Below are 18,732 nucleotides of genomic sequence, written 5' to 3' on the forward strand. Positions count from 1 at the left end.
TTCGTCAGAAGAAAGTTTATTAGAACGTAACTACGTGTTTTAAAAGACAACGATTTCTTCATCGTCTTCACGCTGCACACCGTGTGTTCACCTGCCCTCCAACCTCTCCCCTTCCTCCCTCCATCCTCATCCTTTAGTGTGTGGAGCAGCAGAGACAGTGATTGATCTGGCGTGGAGGCCGTGGTGGGCCCTCCTCCTCCTCCTCCTCCTCCTCCTCCAGTGGTTATGAACATGAGGCGGGTTGCTCTTCATAGATTTTTAAATTAGTGTCAGCTTTGCCCCAAAGATGTGTTATTGACTGATGAAATAGAAACTGAGCTCCAAACACTCAGTCCTTCCCCAGAGTTTTCCCCAGCCTGGTAATTGAAAAAGTGTGAAGGGAGTGTGTTCAAGGGAGCGTGCAGATGTGTGTGTGTGTGTGCGCGTGTGCGCGTGTTCCTGTGTTTGTGATTTTATGTGTTTGTGTGCTCTTTATCTCTACTGGAGAAAAAAAATGCACAGTGCTCACTACAGTCAAGATTCGATTGAAGTATTGCATAGGAGATCTTTATCTCTTCACACACCGCACTGAAACACCAGTGTTGTGTGCACCTTTAATCCCATAAATACGGTATGCTTAAACTTACAAGGGCGCAGTAAGTGAACTCCAATGTGTGTGTGTGTGAGCCCACGGCATCACGCCTCAGTTGTTGCATATCCCATATCATTATCATTGTGCGATTGCAGCCTTGAGAGGGATTTATGGAGGAAGGTGGTGACACCGCCGGTTACTTCTGCAGGGACAGAGCATCAATCAGAGGACATGCAACAGGCCAAGGGACCTCAAACTAGAACTCTGCTCCAGCTGTAATAAAGTTAAGGCTGGACATCGACCCGTCTATCAATATGGATTCTTCTGATCAGCAGCGAGACGAATGGACACCCAACAAATGTCTCTCTTTTTTTAACTTTTCCTTCTGGACATTTCAAGAGTGCTTTAATGTTCCTGTGAGTTTTTCATGTATTTCCTCTTAATGGGTGATTTTAGGATGTTTTTATCTGTATTCTATTCTCTTCTATTTTATTGAAACAAAGGAAAAGTGAACGTATCTCTGTAGCGCCTCGTCCTCCAGCAAACCAGCCAGATTGCTTTGTTTTCAGGTTCCTCACCAGATACGATCAGTTGCACTTCTTTTATATGAAACTCAGGTTTTTTTCTGCAAAAAATAACATAGTAAGAACACTAATAATCATACTGTATTATCATGTGGTGTCAGCCAGCTCACTCTAGGCTCGAACTATCAGCTGCTGAGCTCCGCTAAACCCACAGCACTGCAGGGGAGGTCTGTGACTCTTCACCGTAAACACGGTCATGTGACATTCTGCTGTTTTTTAGTTTTTTTTACCACTGCGTGGTCTACAGCTGTGAGTCGGAGGCCGTCCATCTGTCTGATTCTTGTTTAGCGATATCTCAGGAGGGAAATGTCCAGATTTGGAGTCAATGTCCGCTGGGACTCGAGGATGAACTGAAGAGAATTTGCTGGTCAAAGGTCAAGGTCGCTGTGATCGGCACATAGAAAGGCTTCTATTTTCTAACACCCATCCCCAGGTATTCGTGAATGAAATGTTTCCCAGATGTCGCCACTTACCCCCCCGCTGCGTCTGTGTCTCTGCAGGGTCGGACATGGCCATCTTCTGCCTGCTTTGTGGGAAGCGTTTCCAGACCCAGACGGCGTTGCAGCAGCACATGGAGGTCCACGCCGGCGTTCGCAGTTACATATGCAGTGAATGCAACCGGACTTTCCCGAGCCATACCGCACTCAAACGCCACCTACGCTCACACACAGGTCAGTGGAAGAGTGAACTCTTTGCCACGGGGGCCTGAAGTCTGTTGATATTGCTTGTTGCGTTGCTGCGTCTCTGCTCATGAAACTACTCCAATAAGCATTTGCTCCAAAATTGCATCATCCTTTGTGTGTGTGTGTGTGTGTGTGTGTGTGTGTGTGTGTGTGTGTGTGTGTGTGTTGTTTGTTTGTGTGTACTTCTGGATCCCCATTAGCTGAGGTCTTATTTCTCTGCAGACCCCACTCTGACACATCGTGTCTCTCCTGAATTAAGACAAGTACAGAAAGGATTCATGTCGACATCAAGGATTTGTCATAAAAACAGAATAGTTCAACATTTAGCCGCAGGGATCAGTGTCATTTTTATTTCTGGATTTTTAATGCTGACTTAATAGCAAAGAAAGATTACCACCTGCCGTGTGATCCTCTGAGTAATTAAAATCATTTGTGTTTAATGGAGGGTTTGTGGGGGCCCAGAAGTTCTTCCTAGCAGGTTAATCCGACCACGTTGGATACAGCCTGAACATCACGTAGTATGTTAATTCTTTTCCATGACAACGCGGGTCAGCTTTGTTTGCTTTGTGGTAGAACGTCTGGTGCGAACACCGAGTGGCTGATTCAGATTAAAGGAGCACGGCGATGTTTTCAGGAAATATTTGGCTCCCTCAGCCGAGTGCGGGTGAACTGCTTCTGTTCAAGGAAGAGGCTGCAAAGATCCTACTGTCTGAAGTTGGATTGGTTTGGTGCAAAGAGCCGCTTGCTGTAGACGTCTTAAAGGGGTGTCCTCTGTAAGCAGGTGTGGTTTGTTTGGGAGAGCGCAGGAAAAAAGCTTGATAAAAAATTTAAACTGCTGCCAGCGAATTGCATTAACTAGACCAGCCTAGAAGACACTGGCAGATCTGGATCTCTGAACAAGGCAGAGAAAAATTTCTAGGATCCTTGACAGCCAAGCTAGCTTCAGGCCGCGTTGTTACCAGGAAGCTAACACTTTCAACCTGCGCATTCTACAGCCTACCGCAGGTTTCCCTTGGTCTATTTTGCAGTTTCATCTGAGTTGCAATGTGCAAATATGTAAAATTCAGAAAAGCCAAGATTCCCTCTAAGATTGACAGGATTGCTAGTAATCGTAGTTCTGCTGATGCTGGAAAGTGTCGTTGAGATCACGATGGCCTTTTGGTTGTTTACAACAGCAACATGTGATGTTTCATTTGCACTTCATATACTAAAGCAAGTCCCCTGTGCCTTGTCAACGGGGAAACCGCAGTTTTGATTCTGTTAAAATGTGCGTCTAGTTTTTGCTTCTCATCTGAAGATCTTAGGTTAATGAAACACAAGCCTACAGCCTTAGTAGAAAGACTCACAACACGGACCAGCACAGCTTACAGTAAGTAAAACAAACGTTTTATTTTAGGAAATAGGAGTGAATTATGATCTCCACCCGCTTCTGTTGCTACTTGCTCAGCTGAATAAACAACATTAATTCAGGTCAACGTGAAATGAGTTCTGCCGCAGTCACTGGAAGCTTATTTACAGTGACTTTTGTTGTTGTTGTTTGTTGTTCAGTCCACTAGTAATTCTCTCAGCCGGCTCTCCACTGAGGCGAGGCCGGGGTACTAATACATGGTTGCGAGGGAACAGAGGTAGCCTGACGGATGCGGTTATTCAGACTGAAAAAAGAAAAAGAAGAAAGAAAACCATGACAGAATATGAACACATGGAAATGAATCCCATTTCACCAGCGAAGGATGGATGCTTTTTTTTCTCCCCCTCTCTCTCACCCAGCCGCCTGTCTGCGACCTTAAATAACAGTCTCACTGTCAGAGCCGATTTAGCTCACCGACTCATGGATAAATATTTGAAACGAAAGGCAGCGAGATGAGAGCAGTCGGCCCTATTTACAAGTCAGGCGAATACACCATTAGTATGTGATGGCGGTAGCGGCTTGGACGGCGCCTCTTCAGCCGCCTGTACAGTAGAGACACACACGTGTCTGGGAGACATTGGAGAGGACACGAGCAGCGTCTCCCATCCACCTGCCCACCCAGGCGACGCAAATGTCACCACAGCTTGTCGTCTCTGGCGGTGCAGATGAGACGTCGCAGCCTCTCGCCACTTTGAACCTCATCCCGCTGTGGGCGTGTGTTAAATCACAATGAGCCAGCCGTGAAAGCAATCGTTTAAATATGATGTGGAGCCTTTTGTCGGGGGATTATAAAGTCACACAGCCATCGTGGGCCCCAGAAATAGGTCCTAATTTACCCCTCCAAAAAATAAAATAGCAGCACGGTGTTCCTCTACATTTACACTTTGATGTTAATAATCTCATTCACACTCTGCTGGGTAACGAGGCAAAAATAGAGCCTGAAAATATCTCAGAGAATCGGCCTCATCTACCCACATGAAGCCTTGTTTCCGGATGCAGGAGTCGTCTTTTTTCAAGGGTTTTTGTTGTTGTTTTTTTTGTGTGCATATAAAATTGGGCTCGTTACAAATCAACAGTTCACAAAGCTAAAGTCCCGGACATTTCTACCGCCACAGAGCTTTTATTACACTCCAAAAGTCGCAGGCACATGAAATAAATATCTGTTCTTCTATTTAGGCTCGTGGCTTAATTTCATTTGCCTTCTGATCAACATCATCCAAAAGCTGAAGACAGGTCATTGGAAAGAGCCAGACAGACGATCAAGCGGTGGAAGCGTCGTAGCAACTTGAAATCACCACAGGAGGGCGTAGCTCGCGCTTCAATGCGTTAGCTAGAGTCCACAATGATGGAGAGGGAGGATGGTTGGGAGAAACGAAACCAAGTCAAAGTGCTTGTGGATGTCAGAGCATACAACCTGGATGATTAAGCCCCCCCTAGGGTTTCTGACCTCTCCAGCACAACAACTACATGTCATCTTTCCTTTGGAAAGAACTATGTATACTGTGAATAATTATATGATCAGCTGCGCAAATCAAATCAAATAAATCAAATTATACAGGCAAATCCACAGGAAAATTTGTAAAGAGACGTTTTAGCTGTTAGCCGCCAGTCTCCATGAGCTTCAAACTAAATATACATGGCTGGCTCTTTCTGCTCTGGAGTCATAAACAAATGATGCAGAAGGGAAAAAAAAAGGAATTGTGAACTCAAGAAACCTACTTGTGACCTCTGGAGAGGCAAAAACCTTTCTGGGTGATGTACGGCTTGAAGTGGAAACCGAGTTCTCAATTCCTGATATTCAGTCCTGACTGCAGCGTAATGTTGAGGTTCCAGGCCCCAACGCAAGGTGGCTGATCCCACTTAAAACATATTACATGATGCCTAAATGAAACAATTCTCAGGAAAAACAATCCGCAGTGGTACATAGGGTTGGGTTTCGTTTGGATTTTTCCGATTCCGAGCCCGATTCCGATTCCCAATATCAGTTCCTGTTCTAAACGATTCTCAGTTCCAATTCTTTGAGATGGAAGTCACAGCCTCTTCATCAGGAGAATATTTTTGTTTGAAAAAGCCTTAACACAGCCCAATTTATTTCTCCACATTGCCAGCTTTGGTCTAAAAACAATGATCTGCAGTCCAGACGGATGTCCATGTATGTGATGGATGTCGACTCTGCTGGCTGGGGCGCCGGCGGCTTCACGTAGCAGCAGCAACGTTAGCTAACGTTAGCCTCACTTAGCGAGCGTTCAACAACTATAAACAGATAGACACAGTTTGAAGAGTTGGTTGTCTACCACTTCAGCAGGCTTGTTAAGAATGACTGTCCAAAGTGGAGGAAGCGACGGGAGCAGGAAAGCGATGCCACGCAGACGCACAGAGAACGCCGAGCGGTAAAGCTGCTTAATAGTTCTGGAACCGGACGTTAGGAACGGAACCGGTTCTCGGTACCCAACTCTAGTGGTACAGAAGGATTGAGGATGATAGTAGCGGGGATGGAGGGGCCCGCTGTTATTGCAGTCCCACCAAACAACATACGTGCTGGTTTCAGCTCTGAATGCTGGTTTTAATGGATGGCAGCTCATCTGCTGTTCAAAGCTCAGACGTCGCCTCCCATCCTGTTGTATCACCTGACAAGAGAAATCAGCCGAAAGTCTTCTACCAACATTCATTACGTGTGCTTCATTTTCCTCGTCCGCGGGCTTATCTGGTGAAAGCAGCCTCACAGGTGCTGTGACACTGGATCACCATATAGGACGAGGAAGGGAGGAAAACAACCTGATTTAATGGTGTTTACTTCAGCATCTTAATCTCGCCATCTCTCCTCCGCTCCCTCCTCCAATCACCTGCACCAGGATATCACACACTTGCCTCCCCATATTTTGTTCTAATACGTCCATATTGCATGTTTGTACAGTGTTTCAGGTCTGAGTGTAGATACACAATGTTGGCTTATAACAGTGGCAGCTGCTCTCCCTTGCCACACACACACACACACACACACACACACACACACGGGTGCGCACGCACACACATACACACACTCGTTACAGACCAGGCCTTCATTAATATTCCGTTGTTGTGCACTGTCTGTGCGTAAGTGTCTGTGTGTGTTTTTTTTTTTTTTAACTCTGAGCCAATTTGCTGTCTGCGGTGGCAGGGTGTTTTGTGTTCGCAGCTGTATTTGATAGTGCTGCAGCCAGAGAGGGACGGAGAATAAATCAGTTCTGGTCCTGGCGTTGATGGAGCCCGATGATTTACTGCCTCTTACCCACACACCCCTGATGCCCATGGGCACAGGCACCCTCAGGAGGGCTGTAGGGTGTCTAAAGGAGGGGATGGTGGTTGGATGGAGGAGGGACGCAGGTGTGATGCTCGGGGGCACCCGAGGGTCCACTGTGGTTCCACCTCACTGTGCTAGATCCTCATCTGTGGCCTCCCCATCACGTGATTGCCGCAGAAAAAAACAGAAAGGAAGACAGGAAGTAACAGTGACAGGTCGAGGATGGACGGAACATCCTCCAGAGAGTATCATGAAAAGATGAAGCCCTGTCTGGCCCTGTACCTCCTCTCACCGTGACGATGTAATTGTGGAGCTCTGCAGTGCAACTGTGACCTTTGGCGTCCCCAAGTGGCAGCAGTTGAAATCGCGCATGATGTCTCAACACAAACATTTCTCTGCTGCAGCTGATGCTGTACCGGCTGGATGCAGAATATCTGGTTATTGGCTGCCGTCTGTATATTAAAGTAATTCTTCACCCAAAAAATTTCCAGCCCCCACAAATCCGACATCTTCAGCTCACTTAGAGGCCGCGTATATTTAGCTTTAAGCTACTGTAGACTGACTGCTAACAGCAGCTAAACCGGCCTAAAGTTTCAGTTTACACAGTCTGAAGGTCATCACATGGTATATCAATCTAATCTTTCAGAATGTCTATCTTGTTTATTTGTCATATATTGTAGCTCTTATTTCCAGGGTGGAAATTCCTAACAGGGTTAGTTGAAGTACTTCTTCTGTCAGACCATCAGCAGGAAGGAAAATCATTTGAGCCTCCTGAGGGCTGCAAGGACACCATAAGTTATGATTTTCTTTTGAGTTTTCACTGAACTATTTGAAGGTGCTGCTTAGAACCGTTAGAGTTCATGTTCTAAGAAAATAGCAAATGAAATGTGTAGTTTCTAGTAAAATATCATAAACGACGTAAATGGATGTGAAGCAGCCACGACCACCGGCAGCCCCTCTTGAGTATTAGCATCCCTCTCACTGCTCTGATCAGAGGCCTAATTAAAGGCAGGTGAACATCAGCTCCATTATTATTCCTGCGGCGTCGCGCGAGCCCACCGAGCTCCGTGATGGATTGTGATCTCTGCTGTGGTTGAAACGCCAGAGAGAGCGCGATGTCTTACAGCGGGAGCCACTGATAACTTCATGCAGACAAATAAAGACTGTCACTTTTATTGATTTTCTACCCAGCCCCCACCGTCACCCACATATGCACCCACGCTCCCTTCCTGTCTCAATTTTATCCCCCCCCCCCTCACACACACACACACACACACACCCTTCATTCCCATCAAAGCTCCCCCTTAATGGGAAGCTTTCCAACACCACAAGGCACTGAAAATGTTTTCTTCCATAGCAAACCCCAAATGTGATCAGCATTTATCCATCTTTTATTCCTCCCTCTTCTACCCTCCTAAATAAACCAGACGCACCATCCATACTGTATGTATACACACATAAAATCTTAAATATATGCAGGATTGCACTGAAATTGTCTCTTAGCAGCAGCGACGGCAGCACATAACGAGGAATGCAATTTATTCCCCAGCACGTCGCTGCTCGGACAGGCAGATAATGAAAGGCATAGGTCATTGATGGTGACTTAAACCTGCAGCGCTGGAGTGAAATACATTAATAGATATCCACAACATTACTTGACTGGCCAGGGTAACACAGGGGTGGCAGCAAATGATGCGAGTAGCAGCTCCTCATCAAACACAACCACACAATTAGTTTTTCGACTGCTGGTGAGCGCCTGCTGCATGTCATAATATCCTGATCAGTGACATCTGAATATCCATTACCATCACCCTGTTGGGTCCTGAGCCTTGGAAGCCATGTCGTCATATTTATTTGTCGAGCCACTGTAACTCCAGCCGGTGTCTGATATTCATGTCATGGTCTAGAAGAATGTAAATATCTGTTAGTAAATACAGAGAACACGTTCAGGCGCACGTTCCAGCGTGAACGGATTGGATAGAGGAACCATTAATGGATGCTGATGATGAGGAACGGCAGTGAACTCACCAGTGTGGAACAACATTTAGACATTTGTTTACAGCTTTGTTTGCTTAACATTTCACAGCTGTATATTTAGGGAAGTAAAACTGCCCAAATGTAGTTTGACTGAACCAAGGATGATTCTCCTGTGCTACGATTTATGCCTCCCTGCTTTTTCTGATCATATTAAGAGTCTTCTTAGGTTTAAGGGCCTTTTTTTGTTACTTAATTTGCTTTAATTCTGAATCCTTTAATCCAAGGCACACAGCTGTGAGGTGGTCATTTTTAATTAAAAATAGAAGTTTCATTTGAATAAGAACAAACGTCCATCATTCCGGAGCTTCATGGGGCGCCGGGACACAAATGATAGCAGCCTTTTACCATGAGATCTCGTCTGCAGATGAAGTGACCTTTGCTCCGTCTCCTCTTTACTACTTTCCAGCAGGGGACCACCCCTTCGAGTGCGAGTTCTGCGGGAGCTGCTTCCGAGACGAGAGCACGCTGAAGGGCCACAAACGCATCCACACCGGTGAGAAACCCTATGAATGTAACGGCTGCGGGAAGAAGTTCAGCCTCAAGCACCAGCTGGAGACCCACTACCGCGTTCACACAGGTAACGCTGCTGTACTCCTCCTTTGCTCTGGGAGCTCCCTGAAACAGCCCTCAGTAATTTACAGGCTCGAGAATAACACAAAAGTTACAAGTTACAGTAATCCATTACCTTTAGCTCTCTGTAATATCATGACGGTTAATTGCTCCTGTAAAAGCCACTTGAAATTGAGTGTTTGTAGATGTTTTTTTGACATGAATCCACACCGCATCCTCAGTGTGCGACAAAGTATTAACTGAAGCAGTTCGCAGTTCCATTACCTAAGTAAAAGTAGAAGTACAGAGATTAAATACTGTAGGTACCCCTTACTTACCATTTTAGAAGTTGTGGAAAGATGTAGCAGATTACTTTCCCAAGTCTGCATCATGATGTGGTTACTGCGGAGTTTCTTACCTGGAATAAATCGAATCCAGGCTCCATTCAGAAACAGAAGCATTTTACAGTTGTTTGCACATCGTGTTGTGGAAAAGATGGGACTCACCCTGAATTCATACGTTGAGCGAAGCAGCGTTGTGGATGCTGTTGCTTCACCATCGTCGTGGTCAGTTTGTTACAATGAAACCACAGTCGAATTGAGTTGGAAGCAGCGGCCGTGAGTCTCCTCTGACGGCGTCATGGGGCATTTTAAGAGAAAGAAAAGGTCAGTGACATCAGTAATGTTAGATTGTTAGATGATATGATGAATTATATAGTATGATATATTGTAGAGTTCCTTGCCCCATAATTTACATGGGTACCGGCAAGAACCTAGTACCCCTCTATCACGATATATCAAATATGACATGAAGCATAAAGCGAAAATCAACATAAATTTAGTAAAAATTACAAACTGGCGCTGAAAATACAACTTTTGTGGGTAGTCAGCTCAGTCTATCAGGTCACGCTGATGAGGCAACGGAGAAACTGAGTCAAAATGTCTTTCAAAATTTCCCAAAGAATATTTGTGACGGAGGTGTTGTGGTACTGAATAGCTACATCTAGCTGCTGTAGCACACGCGGGTCACGATGCAACCACATGACTAAATACTCTGCTCTCGATACCAGGGGTTGGAATATTGACAGGAAAAAAGAAGTCGGGTGTGTTGGTGTATCTTTTTTAGCCTTGAAATTTACAAATTTCTGCTCAAACCCAAATAAGTTTTGTGTTTCTTAATGGGGTTTAGAAGTGTCTGTCGGCATATTTCTAACTTGAGAAAAGCATATGTGCCTGTGTATTGATATCGGGCCGTTCGAGTGAGGCTGGGCTCATGAGTGAAACATATTGAGGCAGCATATGGAGGCCGTTCCAGTTCTCTGCTGGAGGAAACCAGAGCAGATGAATATCTTTGTTGCTGTGATACAGTAAATGAATGTCTCCGAAGACTCGGTATTGATCCCAGTATATTTAGAGCCCCATAAAGATGTTGACACAGTGATAAGCTGAGCGCCCTGGAGAATGAGTGCACGCTACGTCCGAGACTGAGCGAGGGTCCCGCGTGTGCTCGCCAGGATGGCACGCCGCCAAGGCTTTATGCTTCCTCGCCATGGCTTTCACTCTAACACACAGAGCACCCTCCCTTCTTCCATTCAATAAGCCAGCTGTTAAGCCACACTATCAAGGCAGCCTGTCCAATAATTGGCTCTCCCCACATCCACCCGCTCCCCTTTTGTGGCAGCGGTGGTGGTGGGGGGGGCTTTGCGTTAAGCCGTAGAGCAACAGCAGATAACAAGAGCAAGTGACAAGCTCACCGTCAAAGGCCACCTTGCACAAAAGGGAGCTGCTTGATGAATCATCGACATTGGCAACCTAACCCCTACGCCCCCCTCTCGCCACACATCCCAAATGCCAATGGCAGATCAATACATGGGGCCTGTTTGCAATTCATTATTAGCCGGTTATTTGAGGCGACCTTGTTTACAGTCTGGTTATCAATATCAACATAATGCAGGTGTCCATGCTGCTGCACAGTAACGCATGGCATCCTGGATTTATGCTTATTGGCTGAAGGGTGATGTAACCCCCCAGCCACGGGGTCAAGGTTAACAGGAGAAGAACGTGCGGGCCGAGCAGCAAACGGACGAAGCCGCACGTTTTTGTGTGAGGCTACTGCCGAGAGGGGACGGTGAGCGCCGAGCCAGATCACTTCCGACAGCTCATTTCAAATGCCATTGGTAAAGGTCAGCATTTACATGTCTAATTTGCGTCTGCCGACTCAAGCGCTGGCGGATTATTCCGTGCCATCACTCAAATCATTAGCACATTTAGGACGGCGACTGTTGCTGAATTGAAATGTGGCTCCTGAATATCGCGGCCCCCACAGCAAGGAAGCGGCGGAGCACTTTGATTTATCCGACTCCTTCAGGAGCTCAGCGGCTGTGTTTTGTCTAATGGACCAGAGATCAGTTGATTTGGTGCCGCGTCAGAGAGATACACAACATTTAAACATCACTTTTAAATTTCTGGCTAGAATTAAAGCCCATGTTGATGTTTTATTCAGGCACCCATAAAGGGGAATTCTGGTGTTTTTCCAACATGAGTCCCCTTTCCTCATATTTTTGTGTCTAAACCTCTTATAGGGCCAAAACTTTCTGGGACAGACCCATGTTGAGCAGCCTTGATGCTGCTTAAAAACGCGGGTTGCTAACAAGAGTCTAAAGGATACCAAAACTTAGTTGTGGTGACATTGAAGTCATGTGACCGTGGTGTAGTTCCTTCATAGGCTAACATTAGCTTAGCACTGCTAGCCACTTAAGCAGTACTTTCACATTAGCCCTGTACAGCCCAACACATAAAGATGCCTATTTCTGCTAACTGGACAACACCTCATTCCTGCACAAAAGAAAAATGCCAGCTTTTTAATTCTAATTCCAATTCTTTACTTTTCAAAATGGACATTGTAAATTAATCACCATTTCCTGACAGAAAGTAAATATACCCGAGTGAGCTGGATTTTTTGTGAGCTAATTTTCATCGGCCAGGTGTTAATAGACACCTCAATAAATAGACAATTCAAGAAAAACGTGTACAAGACAGCGTGCATTACATGGCACCTGAAAGTACAGTACAGTTACCAAAAACAGGCCACGTTGGCTAAAACACAGTGGAGGAGATTCTTTCGCTACCTGATACAGGTGAAATAACTCTCAGGCAGCACCCATAACCTAACAGCAATCATTAAAAAGTACTACTAGTACTGCTAGTAGTAGTGCTAGTACTGATCACGTCTTTGGGAGTCAACAAGCTAGTCCTTTGGGTTAACTTAAGTGAGTGTTATGACGGAGACTCTCTGACTGATTGTGGTTCTGTAGTCACAAGGTGTGATGCTGTGAATGAGAATACAGCCTGGCTGAATGTAGTTTTCCTGTAGAGTTTTGAGTTTTGTGAGAGTCTGTTATTGTCCATTGTACTCATAGCCAGACAAGAAGACTGAGACCCTTCTCTAGGGAGCTAAGACCCAGGCTAGTTAGCTTAGCACAATGGCTGGTAGTGGGTGGGAAGTGTTAGCATCAGCTAGCTCAGGTCCAGGCTAGTTAGCTTAGCCCAATGGCTGGTAGTGGGTGGGAAGTGTTAGCATCAGCTAGCTCAGGTCCAGGATGCTGTGGTGTTTTAGCATTTTATTCTTAACATGACTTTAGAAACCTCAGGTGCTACATTCTGTTAAACAGCAGAGTTTTTCTTTGACTTCTTTCTTTTTCTCCAGCAATAATCCTGAAAAAAGTAGCTGAAATGTCTCAACCCAGATCTCTTTGATAAAGGCACTAATGAGAATTGACCAGAAAGGATTTCCATCCCTCCGGCCATCAGAATAATCAGACAATGCCTCTGATAGTTCCCTGAATGGAACTATTCTTTCTCTTTTGAGTGACTGCAATTATCTGAGTGACTTAAAGGGGTAAGTTTGGTCTCCCCTCCTAGTTTTGACCCGCTGTGTTCAATTATCATAACAGCGCCAGAATTTGTTGAGGGGCAACAGGGCAAAATGGGTTTTCGCTGAGTTAGCAATGATGTCTCCTGGAGCCCCAGGGAGACCTCTCTGACTGTTAAACAATGGAAACAGCAGTTACACAGGTTCTACACACACATCCAATTTAGTTATTTGGAGAATGCAGAGGGAGAAGGTGCTTCATTAACATCGCTTATGTGCCAACTTGGTTTTACTCACTTTCAGTTTTGCATCCACATGAAGAGGTTCAGATATTCTGGCTGGTTTGTTTACATCCTGTCTGACCTTTCGCCGGCAATTTTGCTGTTTTCCCAGATCTTTTTCAATTTCCTTTGTGAGCACAGTGTGATAATAGCCGACAGGGATGATGGGGTCATGTGAGAATAGGACAGTTGTGCTGCAACGGCAATAAATGAATCATAGAAATCTGCCAGCTCAAGAAGAGTTTGTTGCATTTCCTGGAAATAAACTTTGGAGCGGGCAGAGCAGGAGAGGAATAATGATTTTAAACGCGTTGGGAACAGATGGGTTGTTCTACCTTTGATACCTGATGTCATTTTAAGTGTGGTTTGTTTCACACTACAGAAAAGGCAGGTCGTTTTGCAATGTTTTGAAGGCTTTCAGTTTGATTGTGGGGGTTTTCTGGGGGGACGGGGAGTTACTACACGTTTCTGTCGATAACAGAGGCAGCAAATGCGGTCACCCTGGTAGTGCAGTGGTCTTATGCATTGCCTACCAGTGAGGGGGCCGCTGTTTCGGCTTGTGGTCTTGGTATTACCGAACCTCCAGAATGCCAAGAACAAAGAAGTCCTCAAATGGTTGCAAATAGTCCAGATGATTGCAAATGATGAAGACCAAAGGTCCAAAGAGCCAGGAAAAAAGACCAACATGAAGAAAAGTCCTCCAGACCGAACCACAGAAGGGCCGTTGGACGCGGGTCTCTTGACTCTACGAAAACCCAAGAACAAAGCCGAAAGAAAGGAAACATAAACTAAGAGTCTTCATCATAGTGGCCATTCAAACAGTTCCTGCCATGTTTTAAACATTTCCTCCTCGTCTCAGAAACCAAATGCACACGCAAGACACATTAGTGATGAGACAGGGTCACCAGCAGGGGGCGCAACAGATGTTCAGATGATAGAATGAAGGTGGAAATGACTAAAACAGCGTTTAACTTCTGTTTTAACTCATTTAAAGTGCATTTCCTCATCAACAGGCCCATCACACCTCATTCTAATGGAACGACCATATCACTAACAGTTACCGTCATCATCCGCAGGTGAGAAGCCATTCGAGTGCAAGCTGTGCCACCAGCGATCCAGGGACTACTCGGCCATGATCAAGCACCTGCGCACCCACAACGGCGCCTCACCCTACCAATGCACCATCTGCCTGGAGTACTGCCCCAGCCTGTCAGCCATGCAGAAGCACATGAAGGGCCACAAGCCTGAAGACATCCCCCCGGACTGGCGCATAGAGAAGACCTACCTGTACCTGTGCTACGTCTGAGACCAGAGGAGTGACGAGGGTAGGGGTTGACGGAGGGGTGAGGAGAATGTAATAGGAAGGGCGTAAAGATGTGGCGGCGTGTTGGCGACGAAAAGACACTCAGAAGCAAGGTTTTCTTTTTCATGCAAAGGCGGCGACGACCGACGGCGTATAAACAGGTGGTGCTGGTTGGGTAAGAAGAGGAAGACATTGTTCGGATTCACCGGGTCATTCACTACATCTGCAACCGTGTCAATGTTTCAAGGTCATTTCATGCAGTGTCATGAAGCGAGCACGCTGCAGGAAATCTGGATGCTGCTGCCACTTGTGGTGAGAGATTCTCAAGGGCTATCGGAAGCTGCGCATCCTCACTATCATTCCATTTTTTTTAGATGTCTCTCCAAACATGGGAAAAGCTTCTTTGTTGTCGGTGTTCTACTTCGGTATTCGGCTGATGTAAACGTACCCTGCACAGGGTAAATTTGGGCCCCCGGTTCATCCTGCTATTATCCGCACTGCAAATATGAATGAACTGCTGGCATCTTCTCTTTGGCGATAAACCACTTTCCGGTAGTTGTGTAATGCAGCAAAAGAAGACAAACACTCAAATACATGAATTAAAGAGATAAAAGCTTTGCGGTGTGGTTGACCCTGCTCCTAATCGTGTTTTGCCACCTCCTGTTACTTCAAATGCAGCATAAAACAACAACGATGCTCGCCGTCCTGACAGGATGTCGCTCAGATCCCAGCGGCGGCGGTGAGATAGCCCCTGAGAATCAGCTGGCAGTCAGTCAGTGAAACAGTTGAACTGGGTGGATGGCGGCACTAAAACACTGCAGACCAAGCACCTTCGGCGTTGGTTGTGAGTGGGGAAAATGTTAGTGCTGCTTTTTTTTTTTTTTTTGCAAGTCTCCCCAGTTTTCTCAGTAGTCTTCCTGGTTCTGCGTTTCTGCCAGACGAGCGCCGGTCAGGCCGCCGCCGGCCACAGTCCTCCGAGAGCCAAAGGCTAACCTGGGTCACTTTTTCATCTACTATTTTTTTTAGCTCTGCGTCATAGTTTATCATAGCTTGATTGCACAGGTAAAACAAATTACGACAACAGTCTCTGTTTGATGTCATCAAGGTATATATTTTCATTAAGTCATAACTCTCTATCGAGCACGCCACATTGAACCTGTCCACCGTCTCAGCAATACACAACTGGACTGCTTTTATCCATTTAACCAGAAGAATATCACTATGTCACACTTATGGTGAACTACACAAACTGACACATGAACCATGGACCGACAAATCTGCACATCCACCACAGCGATGGAAGACAACTTGAGAAACGGCTGCTCTCTGTGGAGTCCTGTGACTCGGACTCATGAATGTTGAGGGATGCCTTAGCTGCCCACTGTGACGTTTGTGGAAGGTGGCGCGGCAGGTCGAAGACTGATATTAGGGGTGAGGACATGAACCTGAAAGACTGGGTGTTGGTTGGATGTGTCCTAATGCTGCCTTTCATTTAAATCCAGTAATTCCCACCTCAGAGGCTGTTGCTCTGCTCAAAGACTTGGGAAAACATTCCTGTTTTTAGCCACCTAGCATCTCTGACAGCTGTTGTACATCTGAAATGAATAGATGGGATGATAGGGCTTGGCGATTCAAATCTACACCCCAACCAAATTATGATAAAAACAGAACTACAAAAGACTGAATATCACCTGTAGCGTGTCTTTCTTCCCAGCCCCGATTCTACAGGGAATTATGGGTCCCTGCTTTTTTAACGGCTGTTTTGGAGCATCTTGAGCTGCTTGAAGCTCCGTGACATCTCCAGAGGGCCGAGGAGTCGCTGCCTCGTGTTCACATTTTTTCCCGGAATCGCACTTGGAGATCCCGCGCAGCCTGGGGAGGGAGTGGCGCCTCCTCATGGTGGTTGCTTAAAGTGGACAATTGCTCATCAATTTTAATTTTTAACCATCATTCTGACCTCATGCTTCTGAAGCATTTGGATAAATCAGTATGTCGCCCAGCTCTACAGGATAGGTTATCAAGCTTACGAAGCAGGAACTCCCGACTCAGCGTCAGTAGCTGGTTCAACTGAAATACTACGAACCTTAAAGCAACATTATGCAGCATTTGTAGCTCAGTCTGACAGTTTGATGATAAACTTGCTCGTAATACGCGGATAAGAGCCTCTGTCATTTATCCTCTAAGTTCCGAACGCACTCTTCCTGCACTGTTACTGTTCCTTTTGCGCTAGAACCGGAACCAGAAAAGTTACAAACTCATGACAGAGGCATTAAGACATCATGATGTTGATGAACGTAGCTAAGAAGAGAGACACTGAACCTTTTTCATCGCACCTCTGCTGCGGAACGCCAGAATACCAGGTTCTTGGTTCTGTGTGAAACAAAAGTAGCGTTTCTTCATGGCTGAGTCATTTCCACAGCGGTAACGTTGAATCAAAGTAGCTGCTGAGTTGGCTAGCCGTTAGCATCTTAACCCACCCACTGTGGGTCCAGCTGTTTAGTGCAATAAGTCAACAATTGTGAGCGTGAGTCATGGCGCAGAACACGTCTCTGTTTCGCGTTCCAGTTTTTTTTCCCTTCAAATCATGTCGCAGTAGTTTGCTACGCTGCCAAATCTCAGATTAGTGGACCAGGATTTGGTGTCAGCAGAGGGCGCTGCTGCTCAGCATGATGCTGCTTTAAGATGAGTCTGGCGTTCTTCAAAGCTCCCTGCTGGAATGCTATTTGATTTTCATCAAATTGTTCCACAGCTTTTGTGTATCTTGTCATAACTGGGAAGGTGCGGCCTTCACTTGCAAATATATGAAGTGGGAATTTACAGAGTTTTTCTGAAACGCAGTATTAAACCTGTATTTTACAGGCAGTACCACTGCCTGTCACAGCGTTGCCGAGGTGATCACATATCCAAATAGTGAGAGGAAAAGGGAGGGAATGACTGATTGGACGAAACACAGTGGGGCAGGGTTTCTTTTTGGGGGGGGGCAGTAAGACGACAGAATAAATCAACTTTTTCTCTGTGGTTTTGTCACTCGGCTTCATCTCTCTCCTGTTTTTGTTGTTATTGACCTTGAGTTTGAGCTCATTGTACTTGAATTACCTCGTTTTCGTGACCTCATGTTGCTTGTGTATTTTAATTTTCCCTTTTTTTTTGTTTCGTTGTTGTTCACGTCGGAAAGATGCATTGCACAAGACGATGAAGCAATGTGTACGCAGAGAAATTTAAGTGCCACGGTGAAGAGATTTGTTGTGTATTTCTTTGTGCATTACTTGTAACCAAACCTGGTATTATTAACCCCTGCTTGTCAAAGAGCCGGACGGTTTGGTCATTTGTTATAAAAGCTACCTCTAAGTTGTTTTTGTTTTGGCAAAAACACATTGTTTGTGTTTTGCGTTATTTCATCATTGCTACTTCATCTCATGCTTTGTTTTTGTTTTTCAAAAGTTGATTTATGATTGTGTTTTTAAGCGAAATGTATATAAAAGGGTAAGAGATAGTTGATAGGCTGAGAAAAGTCCTTCAAAAGTTTATTCTTAACGTCTCCCCCTGCGACACGGAAGAGGAGGAAATAAAAAAAAAGCAATTTTGAAGCCTTAAGTGACGAGGAACGATAAGAGGAAGCACTATTGCTTTTTAAAGAGGGTTTAAAAACGAGAAACTTGAAAATATGTGAATAGAATTGTAGTTTTGTAATGTGAAACAAAAGAAGGTTGGTGACGAACGCTGAACCGCGCAGGACAGGTCATGTTTGCAGTGATGCAGAGTGCGACGGACAATTGGAACTGCAAGTGGTAATCAAAATAAAAAACCTGGAGGTTCAAAATTAGTGAACAAGAGCCAACAGAGGCAATTTGATATATAAAAATTGTGATATTTTTGTATTCAGTGTCAGTCCTTTTTCCATTTGTGGAGGGTTACAGCAGGGCACAAATATTTGTATTTTTTTTTAACCTGTTTCTTTCTTCTCTCTGGGTGTGAATCGTTTTTTGCCTTGCTCCTCTTTGATATTGTCAGACAAAAAAACACGTGTGTGAACATGTTGTAATAATAAGTGTTGCTTTCTGGATGTCAGTTGCATTGTAGGTGAAGGACTAAATCTATCCGCCACAAGTTTTTTGACAGTGTGTGTGTATGTGTTTAAGGAGAAAAAAGAAAAAAAAAGATGATAA

The 18,732-nt window shown here is 45.3% G+C and overlaps 1 protein-coding gene across 1 annotated transcript in view; it reads left to right on the plus strand.

Moving 5' to 3' along the window:
• Positions 1-18,732, plus strand: part of zbtb16a (zinc finger and BTB domain containing 16a) — a 129,624-nt gene extending 110,892 nt beyond the window's left edge. Inside the window, exons 5-7 of the mRNA XM_086226231.1 lie at positions 1,656-1,826; positions 8,970-9,140; positions 14,340-18,732. Coding sequence (XP_086082357.1) covers positions 1,656-1,826; positions 8,970-9,140; positions 14,340-14,569 — 572 coding nt within the window. The 3' untranslated portion in view covers positions 14,570-18,732. The remainder of the gene's footprint in view (positions 1-1,655; positions 1,827-8,969; positions 9,141-14,339) is intronic.

Source organism: Aulostomus chinensis, chromosome 15, assembly GCF_037954235.1.
Source record: "Aulostomus chinensis isolate RoL2024-O1b breed Wild chromosome 15, RoL_Achi_v1.0, whole genome shotgun sequence".
NCBI lineage: Eukaryota > Metazoa > Chordata > Actinopteri > Syngnathiformes > Aulostomidae > Aulostomus > Aulostomus chinensis.